The sequence below is a fragment of the Condylura cristata genome, unplaced genomic scaffold, assembly GCF_000260355.1.
Source record: "Condylura cristata isolate star-nosed mole 26May11 unplaced genomic scaffold, ConCri1.0 scaffold00049, whole genome shotgun sequence".
Classification (NCBI taxonomy): domain Eukaryota; kingdom Metazoa; phylum Chordata; class Mammalia; order Eulipotyphla; family Talpidae; genus Condylura; species Condylura cristata.
Window position 1 is genome coordinate 22,134 of NW_004567150.1, and position 22,545 is coordinate 44,678.

Below are 22,545 nucleotides of genomic sequence, written 5' to 3' on the forward strand. Positions count from 1 at the left end.
GTTTTGGGACGCTTGGGTGCCAGTCCATACAATGAGTGTCAAGAAGGTCTGCAGGGAGTATAATGGACCAGGGGAGAACATAATAATAATAATAATAATAATGAACAGCCATATACTGGGTTGGGAGAGGGGTTGAGGGGGGGAGGGAGGGAAGTGCACGGGACTATGGTGATGGCACATGAGTGACTCGGTGATGGGAAACCCACAGGGATTACAATTGAGATGAAAAAAAAAATGTACAAAATGATGTAAAAATAAGGTATTACATTATATAATAAAAAAATAAAAATGAGAAAAAGAAGGTCTGCAGATTTTAGGGCATGCATGTCTAAGCACAGGCCTCAGATGTGGGCTCTATCTGTAGCAATCACTGGTCAGAAGGTATGTCCTCCAAGGGTTAGGGAAGGTAGGTCTTGCTTCCAAGCACCCCTAACAAAAGGGACAGTCTTCTCCCCAGGACTGATTTGTGGCTGTCACAGGGGTTAGTCACACAATAGGTGCAATGATACTATAATGTGGAATGCTAATGCTGAGCTGTTGAGGTTGTAGGGGTGGGGAGTCCAAATTTAGAAACCTGGGTGAACACAGGCTTTTAACGCTCTCCAAGTGTGAACACTGAGGCTTTTTGGAATAAGGCCTTCTCCCCAGAGAGCAAGCTCTTATTCATGCCCTCTTCCTGTGTGTGCCTTTCTTACATGGAGAAATACTACCTTGTCTGTCTCGTACTTAATACTTTTCCTTTCATACCAGCAACAAAGATAAAGAAGCCCAAGGGCATTTTCAGAATAAAAAACTAGTTACAAAACAACCCAAAACTTCTATGCTGCTCTTAGAAAGGGTATCTGGTCTACCAGCAATATCTAAAATGTATTTTCAAAGATATATAAGGGACCATATTCTCTCAGAGCAGATGAACTATCAGCAGCTGTGTCTACCTTGGTCCGACAGAGATGACAGCCTATAGCTGTCCCAAACGATTCCATGCTGTAAGTGCTACAATGGAGTTCAGTGCTAAAATGGAGTTCACCTGCACTAAACAGTGAACAAGCTCTACAAACTGCACAGGCTCTTCCCCAGAGCTGGGCCACACTCCCTAAGCTTCCAGCCATTACAACACTAGATTACCATTGGGCAAGTCTTCTCTAACCTAAATGTGTGGCCCCATCTTATAGTTTTGTGCCTACTACAAAGTTGGGACTTAATGAAATTTCATCTAAGCCCATGCCAATGACAAGACCTAAAATGCAGAATAGTTTAGTGTTCTATTTCTATTTATTCATGAGAACATTAAGATAAATACAAATACCAGTAATAACCTCCTCTTCAGCAAGTTTGAAAAAACCAAAAAATATAGTCTCTCAACTTTTACATGACCCATGAAGAAGAATCAAATTCTGGATGCACTTTCCTCAATAGAGACATCAGTTGCTAAATCTACAGCAATCTGGCTTGGTGCTCAAAGGAAGAACTTGGATGTGAAAAGTGAAAATCCCTTTCCCAAGTTGGTGCCCAGCACCATGCCCTCATTTGCCTGACCCCATGGATGTCATTTCCTGAAGCGCTTGAAAAGCGGGTGCACATGTTTAGTGGAAGCCTTGTTCCGTGATGAGTGGTATTCCACGTATACAGTGTCATCAGCCCCAGACATGGAGCTCATGGTGCCAAAACGCCGAGACACCTGTGGGGTGACCCAACCCACTGTTAGTTTGCAAGAGGAAAGACACTCTTTTTATAATATTCATAATCATAAGTTTGATAACAGTTGCAAGTTTAATAAATTACATTTTAAAAACATTTAATGACCATTTACATGTTAAGCAGTCTACACATATTTACATATATTCACTTTTCTAATCCTCACAATTATCACCTCATCTTAAAGAGGAGGATACTGAGGCTTAGAATTAACTAATACAAGCACATACCTCTTAAAGAACTGACAGTAGGGCTTCAGATTCCCTATTTTTAAGTATAGTGTTACCCTGCCTTGCAACCAGTTCTGAACAGCATTTTTAAGTCTCTCAAATCTCCCTCAACTCCATCATAAGGCTTTGAATCAACTGGAAAGCAGAAAGTCCCGGATGTGGATCTTGACCCTTCCTCTCACTGGGTGACCTTGGTAAATACTGTCTGTTCCTTAATGAATTTGTCTGTAAAGGGGTTACCCCCTAACCTAGGTGACATATAACACATACATCAGGTTCTGACTGAAAGACAGGCATTACAGCACCCTGGTCATGAAGAAGGATGGAGTAGGTGCTGGGAAAGGATTTTAATAGCTTGGTCCCAGCAGAGGGATTGACAAGAAGTCCCTTGGGGTGCAGTCAGAGGCAGAAAGGTTCCCTGGGGTTTCTTTGCAGACTTTCCAGAAGGAGATCCAGCTGCCCACCACACATTTTGGGGAAGAAAAGTCTCAGGCTAGAGAAACAGGCCTATCCAGGTGATACTCCTTCCTTCTCCCCATTACAGTAATTATCCTCTTTTTGCCTCTCCTATTGATTTAGTTGACTAAACTGTACAAGTCTCTCTGGATGGACCCCTGGATGACAAATACTGCCTATAACTGTCTTTAATTATTACATGGTACATGTAATAATTTATTACATGGTACATTTATCTGCAGAATAAAAAGTGGAATATTTTCAGAGAACACTTACATTTTCCCCCAAAAGTACTGAATCTGCAATCTAAGTTGAGCCTCAGAGCTCCATTACAGGTTGGAAAATTCAAGTCTACCGCTAAGGATAAAATGAGAGTTCAATGAACCAACTTGCCTAAGGCCAAGATGGGCCACCCAAGTCCCAGGGTAGCTCCCAAAGGTACCCTGGAGACAGCCCGGTGTCATGTTTTCCTCTATTGTGCACTCTTCAACATTGCACAAACACATGCCTGTGTATGTGTGTGTGTGTAAGAATTCTGTTCCTTAGAAGTATAGACTCACTCACCTGGCTAGATCTGGAGCTAAATTCTCCTGCTACCACCTCTTCCTCAGCATCCAGGTCTGTAGCTGCCAAGACTTTTTGTAAGAGCTGCTGCTGTTCTTCTTTTGTTGAAAATGCCAATTCCTCCTCCTCCATGCCAGCAAGCTTTGTGATCACCTGCAAAACCAAAACAGGCTGTGTCCACTTTTTTTCCCTCTCTTTGGCTCTGCCTTCTCCTGTGTTGGCATGCTGGAATCACTTCCTTCCTACATTCCAAGCTTAACAGATGGCTAGCAAGGGAGAGCTCTGACTGGGCATTCCATAGACCAACACCAAGAACTTCCTCTAACAGGAAGTTAAATAGTGACTGCAAAGCAAAGCAAATAGAAATCAGCTCCCAACACAGCAGTCAAATAATCACAGAAGACAAATGGGTTTACAAGGTTTACTCTAAAACAAAAAACATAGCTAGACTTCTTTGGAGATAATTTAGAAAAGGCTTACCTATTCCTACAGAAAGCTTGACTAAATGTGTAAGATGAACTTTTTTCCTTCTAATTTTTCTCAAGATTTTACTTCCTCTCCAATCCCATGTGTCCCCTTGTCCCTCTCCCTCCCCCCCTCAACTTCAGAATATTTATGGTATCTATTACTTTTTTAAAAGAATTTTACACTGTTAAAACTTTGTTTTGTGAATGTCTAGTAATTTATTTTTATCCTTCTGATTTACTATGCTGCAGTTCTTTCAAATTACCTCCATTTTGTTGAAAAGTGCTGCATTTCAGGCCCTCCCTGGTAGCTCAGTGGGTTAAAGCACAGTACATGAAGCTCTCTGCAACCATTGCCACTGCAGCATGAGTTCAATGCCCAACCAGGAAGGTGACCCAGATGGCATGACAGATCCATGTGGGTCACTGCCAGTGCTCCCCTCAGCAGTGTATTTCAGTCAAATCTGCCTGTTCTGCTCCCTACCCTGTCTCTGGTGAGTTCTCTCACCCCCAGTGCCTCTGGCCTATACCCCAGTTCTTGTATGTATAAATATATCTTTAAAAAAAAAACTGCTGCATTTCATGCTTTCTTGTGGCAATGTAATATTTCATGGTGTGTGTGTATCACATCTTCTGTTAATAGGTTTTCTATGTCTTTTACTTCTCCTCCTGGGACCCCCATTACAGATTTTTTAAGTTGTCCCAAAAAGCTCTTACTCTGTTTCATTTTTTCACTCTACCTAATTCTTCTTGTGTCCTCCAAGGCTGTCTTCAAGATCATCAATTCTTTCTATTGCTTTTGTTTGCTACTGAAGCCCTCAATTGTATTTTTAAAATCAGCTATTAGGTTTCTTAATTCCATTACTTCTGAGTGTAGTTGCCTCATATTTTTATTATCTATATTCTTTTGTTGTTTTTGTTTTGAAGTTTCCATCAGCATTGCCAGGAGTGTTACCCTCAATTCCCTTTCTGTCATGCTCTGCAACTCCAGAGTCAAGGCTCTTTTCAGGGATATTTTGTTCTGGCATTTGTAGTGAGTTCTCTTCTGCCTCCTCACTTTTGATTTTGTGTGGGGTTTAGTAGATAAAAAATTCCCACTGTTATTTTTCAACTGCTGGAATAATCAGCTACCAGTGAGGGACAGTAAGTACATAAAAGGAGTTGAGGGACAAAGGGTCACCTCCAGAAGGGGAGAAGCATTCCTTTGTGGCGGCAGCAGTTGTTCTGGATACCTCTCCTGGGCTTCATTAGCCTCTTCTAGAGGTACTCTGATCTGAGTCAGGCTACATTTCTTATTATGAGCTTCTGACTCAAATCAGTAGTCTTCACTCTCTTCCTTCATCTCTGTAGCTCTCCTGCAATACACTCTCGATCCTGAGTAACTACTCACACACCCCCTTATTTAACACTGTCAGGTCTTAGAAGCCCTCATGTTGGCAAGTATCTGAATCAATAATTGTAGGGCATGCTGTGCAGGAGCTACTTCTGTCTCTGGGGATTGTACCGCCCGTTATCACTCTAGTCAGTGCTCACTTGAGGTTTTTCCTTTCAGTTGGGCTGATGTGCTTATTATGTATGACGGTAGTCAGTTTTTCTCTCAGAGGTCTCCTGGGTTTGCTGTACCTCAGTTTTATTGTCCCCGTCTGAAGAAGGCAAGCCCAACACCTTCATTCTTTCACCCTCTTGTCAGGCACCCCACATAATTTTAATTAAAAGAAAGCTCCTAGCAGTAAGGAACTAGGAAGAGTTCTTCAGGTGGCCACAATCAGAAAGATAGATATGGGAAACCTCTGTGTTGGCTTGATCACCTTCCTGGAATGCCAGGATTATGATTCTGGGAACTCCAACCCCACCACTTTCAGCAATCATCCCAAGTGGCATGGAAGGCAAAGATAAGTACACACTTGGATTCCCTTTTGGTCAAGGACACATTTCAGAGAATTCAGAGATATTCCTGACTTTTGCACACCGAGGAGTCAGGAAGTCAGAAGTCAGGATCTCTTTGATAAAAAGATCACAATGCAAATCTTCCAAATGTCTGTATTACCACTACAAGTCTGAAAAGTTACTGCTTCAGGATAAAAGAGGACAGATCAGAAAACTCTAACACAACAACTCTAACACAACACTAACAACTCCTCAAAAGAAAAACTCAGTATCTATTGCTCAGTATCTGTTACAGCAACATACTTCTTTTGTAAATCAGGAAACTCAGGACCTGCATGTTCTAGTTTCAGTTCCCTGCTTCTGGAACCCTCCACCCAGTCCCAAAATCAGAAACCCTTTTGGGACAGTAAATCCTAACACAAATTTACTATGTGAGTCAACAGGAAAGAAATCAAATGCCTAGGAAAATGAAAGTCAGTCAAAAGCTTTAGAGTATCTCAAAGTACACAAATACCTGATTTGGATATGGAGGAACTGGTGTCTTTCAACTAACACCAGCTGACTCCTTGGGCACCTGGAATGGCAACCCCTGAGAAAGTACCAAGGGGTTCAGTGTAACACAATGACGGCCATAGCTCTTTAGCATCTCAAACCCTCCATGGCAAGCACCTTTTTTTTTAAATTTAAATTGAGATAATGTAGATTTACATGTATATTTTACCCATTAAGTTCATACCTCCTCATATGTGTGTTATCAAACTTCACCCACCACCAAATTACCAATAACCCCCACTGCAATCCATTTAACTCCCTCCCCCTTTTGCTTTCACCTCCCAGGTCCCCTCTGGAAACCTCAGTTATGAGGTCAGAATCCAAGAATCAATTATACAATCAGAATCCAAGGATTTGTTTTTGGTTCAACTTGGCCTGTTTCTCATTTTGTTTCTTTGTTTCACATATGAGGGAAATCATGTGGTGTCTGCATTTCTCCTAAATTATTTTGCTTAAGGAGGGCATGTTTTCCACCAATATCTAACCATCTTTTCACAACGTAAAAAGTTATTAAGCATGCATTGTGCTTCTAAGGTCCCATTCTCTATTTACTCTGGAAGTTGGGGGCAAGCAGGATCCTGCATGATATTGTCCCTCAAACCTCCCCACTACCAGCACCATCATACATCAGTTTATGCAAAGTCTCCAGTGCCTACCTGAGCTCTGTCACATAGTGGTGCTGATAGTGGCCCCCATTTCTGGAGGCCTGGGTACAAACTAAGCCTTGGTCTCACTCTGACAAGAGACCAAAATGAATACATACCTTAAAGCTATACCCCTGATCTACCAAGAATCTCTGACGCTTAGTTGAGTAAGCCATCTCCTGGGTATCCTGGGACACCAATGAGTAGAAGAAGGCATTGTATTCCTCTGCGACCATCCCTGGAGGAGAGGCAAGAAACAGGACATTAGCTGTTGTTAAGATAGAAATTAAGGGCAAAAGACAAGTTGCCCATGCAGGCGGAGAATTTTGTGGTCAGGGAGTGTTTATCCTAATTTTGTATGGGGACAACGTCAAAATTAACTACTACTATGTTTCATATAATGCCATCGAGAAAATGAAAAGACGACAGATTGGAGAAAAATATAAAGCATACTTGTGATAAGGGATTGATTGGTATTTATTTAAAAAACTATCATTGTCCCAGGGAACTTGGTAGTCACTGTAGCACTAGCATCCAGAAAATTGGGGTTTAAACTCTGGCCCTGCAGCTTAATATACCTATTTATTTCAACTAGTGAAGACAAGTAACACAAATATAAAAAGGCCAAAGGATCTGAGTAGAGTTTCTCCAAAGAAAATATAAAATCACCAATAAGGACAAAGAGTTCAACACCAATAATCAGGGAACTATAAACCAAAACCACAAGATGCTGCTTGGCAACCCCTAGGATGGCTACAATAAAGAGAAACAGATAGCTACAACTGCCAAGAATGTGGAAAAATTGGAAGTCTCATAATGCATTGCTTGTGAGAATGTGAAATGGTGTAACAGCTTTAAAAACAGCCTGGCAGATTCTTTAAATGAAAAATGGAAAGCTACCACATTGGCTAATAATTCCACTCCTAGATATATACCCAAGAGAACTGAAAGTATGCAAAATTTTCATAGCAGCTTTATTCTAAGAGCTCTAAAATGAAAACAAGTCAATGTCCATCAACAAATGAATGGAGTGTTATGTCCATAAAGTAGAATATTATTCAGTCATACAAAAGGACAACAATCTTTTGGATAATCCTTTTGAAAACACGTACACCAATTGAAAAACGACACTCATAGGATGCCTAAATTATGTAATTTGATACATATGAAATGTCTAGAACAGTTATGCTTGTAACAACAAAAGTAGATTTATGTCTACCTGAATTGGCAAATTGGAAGGCGACAGAAAATTGAGTTACGTCAATGAGTAAGGATTTCTTTCTTGGAGTGATGAGAATATTTTAAATAGATGTGGTGATGATTATGAAAATTGGTGAAAATACTAATAGTTATTCAATAATATACACTGAATTACATACTTTAAATGGATCCATTATATATAGTATGTGAATTATATCTCGATAAAGCGGCTTAAAAAAAAACAGCTCAGAGAAAATTTGGAGTAAGAGAATTCTAAAAAGGGTTTTCACAAAAACTAGGGTAGGAAATATGCCCATAAAACCTGATTCTTCTGGAAAATCTAAATAGTTTTGCTTCACAGCTCAAATGTTAGTAGGTTAACTATCTATGAACTGCCTCTGAACCCAACCGTTCCTTAGTCTTATAGATGCTCAGCAATGTAAAGAAAGTATTAAAATGTCTTATAAAAAAGACAAAATATTAATTAAATTCAAAGGAGCTTTCAATTTACGTTTTCTTTTTTATGGTGAAGAGTTAAGAATATGCAATTCTCATGAGCTTATCAGATTATTTTCATGTCAGTTTAGAAAGCTACAATTTCTCCAACAGCCTACTATATCCTGTTGTGTCTTATTCCTGCAAGATAGGACTGCTGCTCCTACTTTGGACAGCAAAGTAAAATGTTCAGCATGGACTGGTGCCCAAGTCCATGCTATTTCTACCAAAATGCCTGGTCTCTACTTTAAACACAATCAATTAGCTGCCTCTTAAGCATATTCAAATAGAGCATAATTCCAATAGATGTCTACTAACCTTGTCCTTTTCAAACACCCTGGCAATCCATGTACTGCCTGAGGTAAGCAAACTCCTTGAGGCTCAGGGCCCGTGTCCCTAATATAGGACCTGTGTGGTCCAAGAGCGCCATGGCCATCTCAACAGCAATGCCAGTTCCTATGACAGGCCCCTTTTACAGTAGCTGAAAAGCAGATGCCTTGCCTCTGGTGTTCTTGATCACTGAACTCGTACTGCTGCAGGCTACTATCCAGAGCAGCACTTTTTTTTTTTTAAAGATTTATTTTTGCATCCAGAACTGGGGTACAGGCAGGGGTGGTGAGAGAATTCACCAGAGACAGAGTGGAGAGCAACAGGCAAGACAGGACAAGACAGGAAGACAAGAGAGGTCTACCTCGCTGTGTGGGTCATCTCCCTGGCCAGGGATTGAATGCTATGTGGAAGCAGCTGCAGCTAACTTCACAGTGCTACACTTTAACCCACTGCATCACCAGAGAAGGCCCCAGAGCAGCATTCTTTGAGTTGTTCTGATAGCTCCCTAAGCTACTCCTTCCAATATCTTCTCTTCCTCCTGAGTCAGACACAGAAGACAGTTTGTCCTCCCTTCTATTTCTACAACATTAAGCACTGTTTCTGGCTCCTCCTCCTGTATACCAACACAACAGTTAAAGGACATCTGGGTGAATTCCAAACATCTGCCAGAATAACCACTCACATATTCGCCCAGAAAGCATGAGAAGTAACCAGGGGCAGGGAGACCTTGCTCTTTGCTTTAGTACCCATTCCAGTTCACCTCACCCAGAAGACAAGCTTGCCATAAAAACAGAGGCAATCTGTTTGAAAAGAGACCTCTTAGAGAAGTAGGGAGATGGCCACCATTACCTTTCTTTGCTCGGAGCACTCGCCCAAGCCTCTGGGCTTCCTGCCGCCGGGAGCCACCGTGAGATGAGATCTGAATGAGAACATTTGCTTCTGGCAGATCAAAAGAAGTGTCACCCACCTATGGGAATATAGCAGTGTGAGTATGGGGAGGCTTTCAACAAAAGAGAAATGAAAAACTTAGCAGGCTTCAAATTTAAATAAATAATATAGGAAAACAATTACTAGCCTCCTCTTTTTGGGTGCTGTGGATGCAGGATGCTGTAAAACCTGTATGATTTCTCCTGAGAGCTGTCCTAAGGATGCCCTGGGACCCATGTCTATACCCCAGTTCAGCAACTCTCCCTCAGCCAATGGCCCTAGCAACAGAGCCTCTCTGTGAGATTCTGAATTCTTGTTACAGATATAGGCCTGCACAAAACCACCTACACCCTTAAATGGTGGCTACTGAGAACAATGGCATATACAGGACATGTGGCCTGGTGGAGCTACTGCCTGGTGCTAAATTCCGCTTCAAAAAAGCTGACTTGGCTGGTGGGCTCCGACCATCAAGATCCCCAGCCACAGACCCCAAAGTTTAGTGCCTGGTGACACTGCTATGATCACTTCATAGGTAATTCTTCTTTGGGACTTTGGATTTGTACAAATCTCAATGTTCTAAATTGTTGGGCCACAGCTCAAAATCAATGAGTGGCCTACAGGAGTTTGTGCTGTGTGCACACCACATACTACCAAGTACCACACACTACATCAGGAGCAGGACAAAGGCAGACTGTGTCCAACCCCACAAAGAGAACCTTTGCCAGAGCAGATAACAGATTCTTTCTACTGTATAAAGACTCACAATTTAAAATTCCAAAAGAGCCATGAAAAATCTTAGTCAAGCAGACATTATAAATTACCCATAATACATTAAAACCCTAAATATGCTTTTCTACCAACCAATAGGCAGCATCCCTGTTCCCACAGACATAAGACATGTGGGAATGAAATATGAGGCGTTCCTTCAATAAATACCCAGCTCACTGTCCAGAATCATCAGTGTCCCCAGCTCATGGACTTCTGACCACACCCTGCATGCCACACACACCTTGGATATGAAGATGGTGTTGATTTTGGGGTTGTGCTTGAAATTCTGGAGTATTTGCATCCTTTCTCCCTGAGAGGTAGGACCATAGATGTAGGGTCTAGGAAGGAACAAAGGTGTGTTAAGAAAATCAGAGCTACTCCATATCCTGAACAAAGGAGCACCTGCAAGGTTTCTCTGTGACAGGCAAGAGACCTGTAAAAATGAGTGGCTACAGTGAGGGGGAAAAAAAAATAAACAATTATATACCAGAGACATTTTATGGTGGTGGAGTGGGGAATGGGATAAAAAATGGGAGGGAGGGGTGCACGGGACTATGGTGATGGCAGATGGGTGAACTGCTCATGGTAAGTCCACAGGGATTACAAATGAGATGGAAAAAGGCACAAAATGATGTAAAAATAAACCATTACAATAAAAATTTAAAAATCAGAAAAAAAAAAGGGCTACAGACTCTCCCCATCCCCTTTCAAAACACACACGGCCACCTCTTTTCCAGGATGAAGTCAGGCGACTAATCCCTTTGGGCTCCCTCCTCTACTTTTGTCTTTGTTTTTGAACCTAATTCATTTCTGCCTAAACATGTCCTGCTCAAAGCTTAACCCCCTTCAAGGATGCCTTGAAGTTCCATGGGAGTGAAGGAAACAATGCAATATGCAAACAAAAGTTCAGAAACAATTATTTCCTAATTAATGACAAAGGCATTCTCTAACAAGGGGCAGGGAAGAGAAGAGCCTCTTTCAGTCTTTTTCCACTGACCTCCTATCACACTACATTCTAAAACTGCTCTCTAACTTCCAGTTGTCTGCCAAAGAGCACAAGCCTATATGACAACCTCACTGGTTATAAGCTGTTACCATGTAACTCCTCTACTCTTTTCAAATGTTCTGGTGAGCAGTTTCCATGTCTTCCCAAGGATTGTAGTAACAGTGGTAAGAATAAGAACAAGGACAACTCCCAAGTACACAGAACCTACCCACATGAAACACCAAGCTGGATATTATATTGGGGGTTAAAGAAAAAACAAAACCCACCCATTCCTATCAATGGATAAAAGGTAGTTTCATGTTCTGTTTAATGCATGGGGAACTGAGGATCAGGAACCTGAGGAGACTGACCTTGAATCCCAAGCTGTCCCAAGGCCATGCTGAGAAGAATCAAGAGCCCCACACAGCACTTTCCTCCACTATGCTATGAACACATGTGTTCCCAAGAAAGCAAAGCCCTTGCCTCTGAGGAAACAAAGCCAGGGAGAGTTGTACATACTGAAGGCCTCTGGTCACCTCAACCACCAGCTGCCTTACATGTCACCTTTGTGTCCAGTGCACAACATAAATAATATACGAGGTACAGGGAATATACAGGATGGTGTCAGAGTACAGCTGGGTAGCTCTTTCATCTTAGAAGACATGCAGGCAGAGCAGGAAGATAAGGGATTGGTAGGGATTCCAATAGGTAAAGTTAAAAAAAGAGAAATAGAACTGAGAAATTACCTAATGGGGCCAACCCATCTGAGAGGAAGTTTACAGTTATAAGATTCTGGAGAGGAGTAATTAGTGTACCAAAAAGTAAGCAAAAGTAATGAGAAAGCAATGATTAACACCAGCAAAAACAACTATTTACCAAAGAAAAAGCAAGAAGCAAGCATACTACACTAGTGGCTTGAACAACATATACCTGAATGCACATACACACATATACACACAGTCAAAATAATGTGAGGTTGAGTATTGACTTAAACTCAGAAATAAGAAATACCAGGAAGATGGGGGGGGGGGGAGCGTAGGTGTATACAAGGAGCTAATCCTCAAGTCCCACAGTAGAAAGTAAATAGGCAGTTTCTCCAATTATTAACTAAGGAATTACTATGTAAGTTATTACTTAGATATATATTAAAGTAAATATAGAAAAGAATCGAAAGTGCCTGCCTTTATGGAACAAGAACAAGAATTGTTAAGTGGGAATACAGATGCAAGGAACTGCCATTTTGCAAAATCTGTATGGCAATGAATATTTTCTAAATTAAAAAAGGCACAACTGAGCTTCTGTACAGCAAGACAGACATTACCAAAAACAAACAGACATCCCACTGATTGAGAAAAAATTTTCTCACACAAAACTAGCAATAAAGGATTGATCACAAAAATACAGAGAACTGATAAAACTCAACAAAAATAAACAACCCCATCAAAAAATGGGCAAAGGAGCTGAAAAGACACTTCTCCAAAGAGGAAATGCAGATGGCCAACAAGCCTATGAAAAAATGTTCTGATGCAGCAAATGGGCTCTCAGATAAGCCTTTGCAGATCTGCTTCCTTTGACAAATTTACGATGAAATTGGTTTTCCCCGAGCTCTCAACTGATTGTTTGTTTTCCTTGCTGTTCTTCTTCCCTTGACAGGTTTAGATTCAAGGAAAGAAATCCCAAACAAAAGCAAATGGTGAGGAAGCTTGCTGATACCAGCTCCTCTTCCTCCCTGTGCTGCCCCCTGCCCCCTCCCCTATACTCTTGTTGATTTCCCACTTTTGTTTCTTTTTGTGTAAAGACTGGTGCCCACCCCCCCAATCTACATTCCCACACTAAATATTCCCACCTCCCCTTTTTCTTTGTTGCACATTGTATAAATAGCCCTGTAACTTGCCAAAGAGCAGGACGGTGGTCTTTCAGACATGAGTCTGCTGCCCTCCTCATTTGTCGACAAATAAAACCATTTTCCTTTTCCTCAAACTCTGTTTCCTTTTATTGGCTGAGGGAAACTGATACCAGCGCCAGCGCTCGGTAACAATTTTGGCGAGCCAGGCACGAGCTGGATGCCACTGGGCTCTCCCTCTCCCAACTCTGACTTCAAACGGATGGAGCAGTTGGTGATGGCAGCGAGCCAGGGCTTACCCATTCACACTGTCAGAGTGGGCAACCCATGTGACATCCTGTTTCCTGAGGAGGATAAGGGACAGTCCCAGCAGCTGCCAGAGTTTTGTTAACTCCGGGGAACCTCCCACTGCCTCCCCAGTTGAAGCGAGGCCCCCTTCTCTGCTCTGTGGACTTTTGCAGACACGGAAACTGGATTGGTACACCGCGGTTCCCTGGCATTTGGGTAAGTTGCCCCGACGTGCCTGAGACCCTCCCCTTCACACATTCAGGTGGGGACCTGGGTTAAAAGCCCAGTGCCCTGCAATCCGAAGGCGCCTCAATTTGGGGCGCCTTTGGTGTGTTAGGCTCGGTTAAGTGGGAACGGGGAAGCACTTGAAATTTGGAATTCCCCATTTGTTGGAAGCCAGGGATCTAAAATTATGGGAGGTACTGTTTCTGTTCCATCTGAAAGCCCACTGGGTAAGGTATTAGCCAGATGGTCGACCTACAGCTACAAACCTATGTCAAGGAAGAAAATGGCACATTATTATAATACTGTTTGGTCCATGTATCTGTTGGAATCTGAGGAAAGATGGCCTGTAAATGGATCTTTAAATTACTATACTATTTTGCAATTAGAACTGTTTTGTCAGAGATCAGAAAATGGGATGAGATTCCCTTTATTCAGGCATTTATGCACCCGCATATGGAAGAAAATAAGAAAGGGGGGCAACTTTAATGGTGCAAAGGAAAACTATTTATCAAGACAGCAAACCTCAGGAATCAAAAATCGAGGAGTTAACAGATTTACCTTGACTATATCCACCCCCCCACACACACACCAGGAATTTCCACAGCCTCCACCACTGATATACCCTCCTTTGCCTGAGGATACCATCACAGCCGGGGTCCCCACTTGTACCTTCTGACTATGGTGTTGGGTCAGACACGATCTCCCCTTATAAGACTAGGAAAGGAACACCATTTGGCCAGGGAGCAGCAAGAGTAGGGCAATTCCCAATGCGACAATACCCCATAGGGGGATTAAATGAGGAAGAAAGGCCAGCTGATTTTTACTGGACCTATAGTCCCTTTTCAACTACTGACCTTTTAAATTGGAAGAGCTCTAATCCAGACTATAGGGATGACCCACAGAAAATGACTGAACTTTTCAACACCATATTTGCAACCTACATGGGCAGATGTCCAGGCATTATTAAATATTTTGCTGACAGCAGATGAACGCTGGCTGGTAATAGAAAAAGCAAAGGAGGAAGCAGATCTGCAAAGGTTTATCTAGAGCCCATTTGCTGTCAGTTCAACATCACTCGTAATAAGGGAGATGCAAATTAAAACCACAATGAGATATCACCTCACCCCAGTGAGAATGGCACATCTTCAAACAACTAGCAACAACAAATGTTGGCGAGGATGTGGAGAAAAAGGAACTCTCCTGCACTGCTGGTGGGAATGCAAACTAGTACAACCACTATGGAAAACTGTTTGGAGGTTCCTCAAACTGCTAAAAAAAAGGCACAACTGTAAAAATTTGAGAAACTTAGGCTTTCTGTAACATACAATGACCTCACATGGCTGAGGTAAAGATTAAATCATAGCTTGCTAAAGTTAAAAGCTGCTCTTTATCCATTCCACGGATTCCTCCCTTTGCATGACTATTCCCAAAGAGTTACAGTATGCCTCCAAAAAGGCCTTTATCATCTGCTAACTCACAGCATCTAAAGCCCTAATTCACTGGAAGGAAACACAGGCTACTTTCTTACTTGGCAGAGAATTTACAATAGCCAGGTCTTAAACACAGGTATCTGGGCAGGGCTATGAACTGGTGAGGATTCAGATGGGTGTTTCCTGAAAAGCTCTTTCTAGATGCTGAACCATATGTGAGATGCTGGCCTAGTCTGCCTTGCCTTCCTGGTCTTATACCAACTTCACCCAGACCATTCACTTGGCCTGAAATTCCAAGCACCCTCTCATACCCACCTTGGCTCCCAAACAGAACAGCACAACTCCAGGCCCTCCTCCCTGGGGTTGGAGTCACCATGCTCTAACCTCTGAATCCAGACACCTATTCCTATCTTTCCTGGTTCTAGGGAATAAGGTTACAAAATCAGACCTTTACATCCTAAGAAGTTCCTGAAAGGTTTGAGAAACAAAGAGGCACCCTCTGCACTCACTTGGGATAAATCAGCTGGAAAACAGCTGCAACTTGTCAATTACTTACTTGTTCAGCCGAATGGCATATTCCTTCAGGGCAAACACATTATCAGCAAAGACAATAATCTTGTCATTTCTTCTCTCATGAAACTTGATCAGGAACTGGCAAGCTCTAAATTTGTTGGGGTTCATGGTGTACAGCAAGATTCTTTTCTTAGTTTTGATTGCTACATACTCCCGGTAGAACTCAGGAGACATAGGACACCAAACCTGTGACCAATAAAAGTCAGGGTTCATTCTGCAAGTTTAAACATCACATTACTGGAAACTTCTAATGACCACTATTTAGCAGAATTAGCTTTAAACAATCAAAACAAATGTATATGACCTATAAATAAAACTGTAAAGACAAACATTACAACCCACTCTTACATGTCACTCACTTAGCAAAGATTTTTAATTCACTGACATTCAGGGAATTATTTTCACACAAGCTCCAAGCAAGAAAAATCAGATTCTCAACCAGTCATGCAAACAACCCCATCCATGTTAACCACATCTGCACACTTAAGTCCACACTGCTACAGAGAACTCCCATGCACATACACACTGGCCAGCTACCTGTTGATGCAATGACAGGCAATAACATCCTAACTGCAACAAACACACCTACGACCCAGCTCCCCAGATGTTGGTTTTTAAATTCCATTCTCCACTAAATGGGCTCTGTGGAGAAATGACTAATTCCAGGGCCAGAAAAGTACCAATGACCCAGAAATGCCTTGCTGAGTCACTGGTATACCCAAAGAATACCCAAAGAATGGTGGGGAAATGCCAAATGAACAAAAGTCAGCTTGAAGTGATACCACTGGCCAATTCTGAGACAATCTGAGCATAGAAAAGAGTGACAGTAACACTCCCTAGGACTTTCACTATCCTAGCGTTGTTGAAAAGTTGAAGGATGATTGGGTAAATATATTGACATACCATGGATTATAGAAGTCTCAAGGCTGTGTGCCGACAAGTTCAAGAAAGGGTGGAAACAGGCCATAAAATCTACCCTGATTGGCTCTGAGTTTTGATTGTGATGAGTGCCATTTCTGCGTGATCATTCCAGACCATTTCTTCATGCTGCTACCACTGGAATTACCCTGTACCACTAAACCCTGTACTAGGATCAAACCCACAGGTTTTGCTGTTGTTGTGTTTTCTGGTTCCTGTAAACCACATCCTATTATGACTCCATAGTTTCTAATCCTTTATAGCAAAAGCAACTTCTCACAATATTTAAAATCTTGCATCTCACAGATTTAAAGCATACATGGTCCACAAACATAGGAAAAGATACTTAACACCATTAGTAAACAGAAAGATACCAACTAAGACAAAAGGCTTACCACTTCACACTTACCAGTTTACAAAAACTAAAAGAAAAAAATTTTCAGTATTAGGTATACGAGATGTGGAGTAACCTCAACTCACCCTTGATGAGAGTATGAATCAGTACCACCACTTTGGAAAACAGTTTCCCAAGACATGGCTAGCAAACTGAACATCTGCAGTCTTCAACCCAGCAATGGGACTTCTAGGTGCATCCATCATGGTTATGGCTTTCAAACTTAGATCACTTTACACCAAAATTAAACACTAACATGCACAAACATGATTTTCTGAAATAGCCCTTTAATAGGTATTTTGCATGCTGGCAGATACTCTTCTACCTTGTTCATGACACACAACTATGGGGTCACAATTCAGACAATACAGTTTTACAAAAACTCTGATACAAGTTCCCCAGATAACAAAAACATTTGTGGCAACATTATCAACACAGCAAAAGCAAAAAAAGTTCTAAGTTTATAGACAGAATCAGTGACTACCAAGACCTGGAAGTCAGAAATTTGATTCACTGCAAATGAGCATAAGGAAAAGTGGTAGGAATGTTCAAAAATTTGATTGCAGGGCAGCTGCACAATTGTTTATATTGACTGAAAGCAGAGAAGTCACTTGCAACAGGTGAATGTTATGAAATGTAAACTATTATCTTGATAAAGCTGTTAACAAAACAAATTGGCAACCCAAAACACCATTAAAAATGGTGTTTTTTATTGTTGTAAGAAATCTCATTGTAATTCAAATTGTAGTATATTTGTACAAAGGAACACTGCAAAGCAAATCAAAGAAATGCACTACAACTACATGCATCATTAAAAACAATGCATTATTCAAAGAATAAAAATGTGCAAAAGACAGAAGTCATACAGGAACATAAAAAACCTGATTCTATTTACATATATGTAAAGATTTTTAAAAAATGGATAAACTTAAAAAACAAGGTCATAGAAGGCAAAATAACAAAAAGCAAGGAATGACAAACCTAAGTTCTAAGACAGTGATTGGAGGAGTAGGAAGAAAGGTGTTCTAGATAGAACAAAGAGCCTCAATAATTCTGACAGGCTGTTTCATAAGATGTGTACTGATTACAAAGCTGTTACTGAAGGCTAAGGAATCTTTTGAACAAATTCATCTTTCAGCAACAAGTTTCTCGACATCCTTTCAAAACAGACACCGGGGCCTTCCTGGTGGTACAAGGGGGGAGTAAGTCTTAGCACTATGAAGCAGTCTATAGCTACTGCAGCTTGAGTTTAATACCTGGCCAGGGAGCTGACCCACATGGCACAGCAGACCTCTCCTATCTTGCCCACTGCTCCCTTCAGCAGTGTATTTCAGTTAATCTGCCTATTCTGCTCCCCACTGTCTCTGGTGAATCCTTTCACACACACACACACACACCTCTGTCCTACACGCAGCTCATGTAGGCATGTCTTTTTTTTAAAGAGGCAATAAATAAATGAATACATGCATAAATCAATCGATCAATAAATAAACAAATTACAAAAGAGGCCAACCTCCTATTTTTCTTTCTGAGAAGACTTACCTTTGAACATATATTTTTAACATATACAGGGAATCATTATAGAACAAAATGGGAAAAATGTGTTCCTGGAAATAAACTATTCTCACGACCCACAGGTAATCACCAACAGGCTGACACTGGAGATGGCTTGGATGGTCACCCACACAGGACCCATCAAGAATCTCATAAAAGAGGGTGGGCAGGAACACCCTGAGGTACTCGCTCCCAGAGAAGAGGGTAAGGAGGCAAATGGACTTTGCAGTTGAGCCAGCCTGGATTAACATCCTGACTTGCCACTTATTAAGTGATGCCCCTGGACAAGCAACTCTGGTTCACAAGACTGTGAGGTTGGGAGACCTGTGGGAACTACATGCAGGGGCAGCAATGTACATGCTCTAGAGGAAGTGATGTGGTCCATTTCCCCTACAACCCTTAGAGACTGTGCCAGGAAGGGGACAGTTACCTCAGCACACTGGACTTTGGCGATGTAGCCGTTGTTTTGTAGTTCCATCCAGTTGGCCTCATAGAGCTTGGGCCCAATCAGAAAATTTAAATCCACAATTTTGTCATCTTCCCGGACAAGGGTTGCAGTCAAACCCAATTTGCAGTGGGCCTGCACAATGGTGAGCACACGCCGGAACATCTTGGCTGGGCAAATAATCATACTGTTACATTGTAAATGCTCCAGTAGCACATACAGTCTTGGGACTTGGACTAAGCCTCATATTTCTGGATCACAGAAACCTGGCTCTAAATAAGGATGATTAAATGACAATGCTTAACTATCACTTTAAACACATAAAAAGGATAAAAAGAACAAGAAATAGAAATGACTTATATTCAAAGACTTCAGTATCCCTAGCTCAGTTTTCAGAGGGTCATCAAAAAATGTTAAGTTTGAGCTGTAACAATAAGAAAGTTGGAGAATGGAATTAAATATCATTTCCTAAATGGCTACAAGTCAGTAGTTAAGGAGACTATGAATATGGACATCCATCTACTACTCACTCTTACTTCACAGGTGCTAATAACTAAAAGCTCTACCCAAAAAGCCTTTGTAGCAAAGTAGATAGACCACACAGTAATTCCTCCTTCAACACAACAGCTGACACACAATTCTGTCTATAAGATAAGTGAGCAGTTCAGATCTGTTTACCTGGGATGGTGTGGACTTCATCTAGAATCATGAGGCCCCATTCCTGAGTTTTGAGCCACTCCATGACTCGCTCAGCCTCCCAAGACCTTCTGGTGGTGTGGCCCAGCATGGAGTAGGTACTGATGGCAATGGAGCAGCCAATGGGCTTGTCCTTGGCATCAGAGGTGAAGCGGCAGATCTGGCTATCATCGATGGTGGACCACATCTTGAACTGGGCTTTCCACTGCTCCACAGACACCGCTGAGTTGCCCAGCACCAGACAGCGTTTTCGGACTGTGCATGCCGCCGTCACGCCAACCAGGGACTTCCCAGCACCTACAAGAAACCAAAAGATGTTATCCACAGCCAGGTTGAAATAAAGTGCAGGGACTGACAGAATGACTCTTTAGCACATAAGTCTAGGCAGATTAATTGTAATAATTCTCCCAAATGACATCTGAGGCACTCGCTACTCTGAGACTCTTTTATATATATATATAAAAGGAGACACACCCACTTTGCATACAAGCCTCTCCTATAATACTGGAACCTCAAGACAAACCAGAGGTAGGAGATACTTGTAGCCAAGCCCCCAGGTAACTTTCCTAGGAAATTGCGGTTACTGGGGAAGAGGATCTCTAGCACAAAGACTGCACAAAGTGGGGATGAGTCAAGACACCTGTTATTACACCAACAAAATGGTCTGAGAACTTGGGAATACATGAAAGTATATACTACTGGCAGACAGAAATGAAATTCCAGGAGTACCTGTTTATTACCATCCAACATTTGAAGAACAGGATTAAAAAATCAGCTAGTCCTGGGCCCTTCCTGGTGGCCCAACGGGTAAAGCACAGCACTATAAATCTATCCGCAGCCACTGCAGCATGAGTTCAATCCCAGGCCAGGGAGGTGACCCACATGGTGCTGCACACCTCTCCGGTCCCACCTGCTACTCTCCTCAGCAGTGTATTTCAGTGGATCTGCCTGTTTTGCTCCCTACTCTTTCTCTGGTGAATCCGTCTCACTCCCCTCCCCCACGTACCTCTGCCTGTACCCAACTTCTTGTATTCATAAATAAAACTTAAAAAAAAAATCAAACTATCTCCAAAATTTATGGGACACATAAATAAGTTATAAGAGGAAAATATATAGCATTACAGGCTCACATGAAGAAACAAAAATAACTCAAAGAAACAACCTAACATCCCACCTTAAAGAACTGGAAAAAGAACAAAATAACCCAAAAGCCAGTAGAAGACAGGAAATAATAAAAGTCTAATCAGAAATAAATGAAATGGAAGTTAGGAAAACAGTCCAAAAAAAAATCAACCAAACCAGAAGTTGGTTCTTTGAAAAAATAAACAAGATAGGCCACTAGCCAGGCTCACAAAGAAAAAACAAGAGAAAGCACAAATAAACAGAATCATAAACGAAACTGGAGAAATCACAACAGATCCAGCAGAAATCAAAAGAATAATCGGAGAATACTATGCACAACTAAATGGAAACTAGTTCGACAACTCTACAACCACCCAACGCTTGATAAAGAAGAAATAGAACAACTAAACAGGCCAATTACAAGCAAGGAAATAGAAGAAGTAATCAAAACCCTCCCCAAAAATAAAAGTCCAGGACCAGATGGATTTACAAATGAATTTTACTGAATGTTCAGAAAAGAACTAGTGCCTATGCTACACAGACTCATCCAAAAAAATCGAAAAAGAAGGAAAACTACCACATACTTTCTATGAGCCAACATCATACTAATACCAAAACCTAACAAAGAAAACACACAAAAAAGAAAACTTCAGACCAATCTCCCTATGAGCACCGATGCAAAAATCCTCAACAAAATCTTAGCTAACAGAATCCAACAATGCATCAAAAGAGTAATACACCATGACCAAGTGGGCTTTATACTAGGAGCACAAGGATGGTTCAACATCAGAAAATCAATTAACCATCACATCAACTGACAGAAGAATAAAAACCACATAATCATATCAATAGATGCAGAGAAGGCTTTCGACAAAGCTCAATACCCACTTATGTTTAAGGCCCTTGAAATGCTCAGAATAGAAGGAACATACCTCAACATGATAAAAGCCATATATGACAAACCCACAGCCAATATTATCCTCAATGGAGAAAAGCTGAAAGCTTTCCTTTGAGATCAGGAACAAGATAAGGGTGTCCACTATCACCACTGCTCTTCAACATAATATTGGAAGTTCTAGCCAGAGCAGTAAGACAGGAAAAAGGCATACAAGGCATTCAAATAGGGAAAGAAGAAGTAAAAGATGATATGTTAATATACATGGAAAACCCTAAAAACTCCACAGAGAAACTAATCAAAACCATCAACCAGTTTAGCAAGGTAGCAGGATATAAAATCAACATACAAAAGTCAGAGGCCTATACACAAACAACCAATCAGAAGAAGCAAAAAAAAAAAAAAAAAAAATCCCCTTTTCAATTAAAACAAAAAGAAGCAAATACCTGGGAGTCAACCCAAAAAGAGGTAAAAGACCTATACAAAGAAAATTACAAAACACTGTTACAAGAAATACAAGAAGGGCCCTCCCTGGTGGCACAGTGGGTTAAAGCACAGCATTGAGACACTAAAGCCACTTCAGCATCATTTTGATCCCCGCCCGCCCTGGAGGTAATCCACATGGCGTGACAGACCTCTCCTGGCCTGCCCACTGCTCCCTTTCCCGTCATTAGGCCTGTTCTGCTCCCCGTTCTGTCTCAGTGGTGAGGGGTGGTCCTCTCACCATCCCTGCGCTTCTGGCCAGTTCTCTATTTCTATATGCATAAATAAATAAATCTTTTAAAAAAAATTACAAAAGACACCATGAAATGGAAAGACATCCCCTGCTCATGGATCTGGAGAATTAACATCATCAAAATGGCCATCCTGCCAAAAGTAATATACAGGTTTTACACCATTCCAATCAGAAAAAAAAAATGATGAGATTCATATGGAATAACAAAAGACCTCGAATAGCCAAAACT

General features: G+C 41.4%; 1 protein-coding gene across 1 annotated transcript in view; it reads right to left on the reverse strand.

Annotated features, from left to right (window-relative positions):
• Positions 1-287: 287 nt before the first annotated feature.
• ERCC3 (excision repair cross-complementation group 3) overlaps positions 288-22,545 on the reverse strand; it is a 29,363-nt gene continuing 7,105 nt past the window's right edge. The window contains exons 8-15 of the mRNA XM_004694877.2: positions 19,546-19,860; positions 18,853-19,037; positions 15,540-15,742; positions 10,454-10,550; positions 9,367-9,484; positions 6,612-6,730; positions 2,946-3,098; positions 288-1,678 (exon numbers count right to left, since the gene is read on the reverse strand). Of these exons, the coding sequence (XP_004694934.1) occupies positions 1,547-1,678; positions 2,946-3,098; positions 6,612-6,730; positions 9,367-9,484; positions 10,454-10,550; positions 15,540-15,742; positions 18,853-19,037; positions 19,546-19,860 (1,322 nt within the window). The 3' untranslated portion in view covers positions 288-1,546. The remainder of the gene's footprint in view (positions 1,679-2,945; positions 3,099-6,611; positions 6,731-9,366; positions 9,485-10,453; positions 10,551-15,539; positions 15,743-18,852; positions 19,038-19,545; positions 19,861-22,545) is intronic.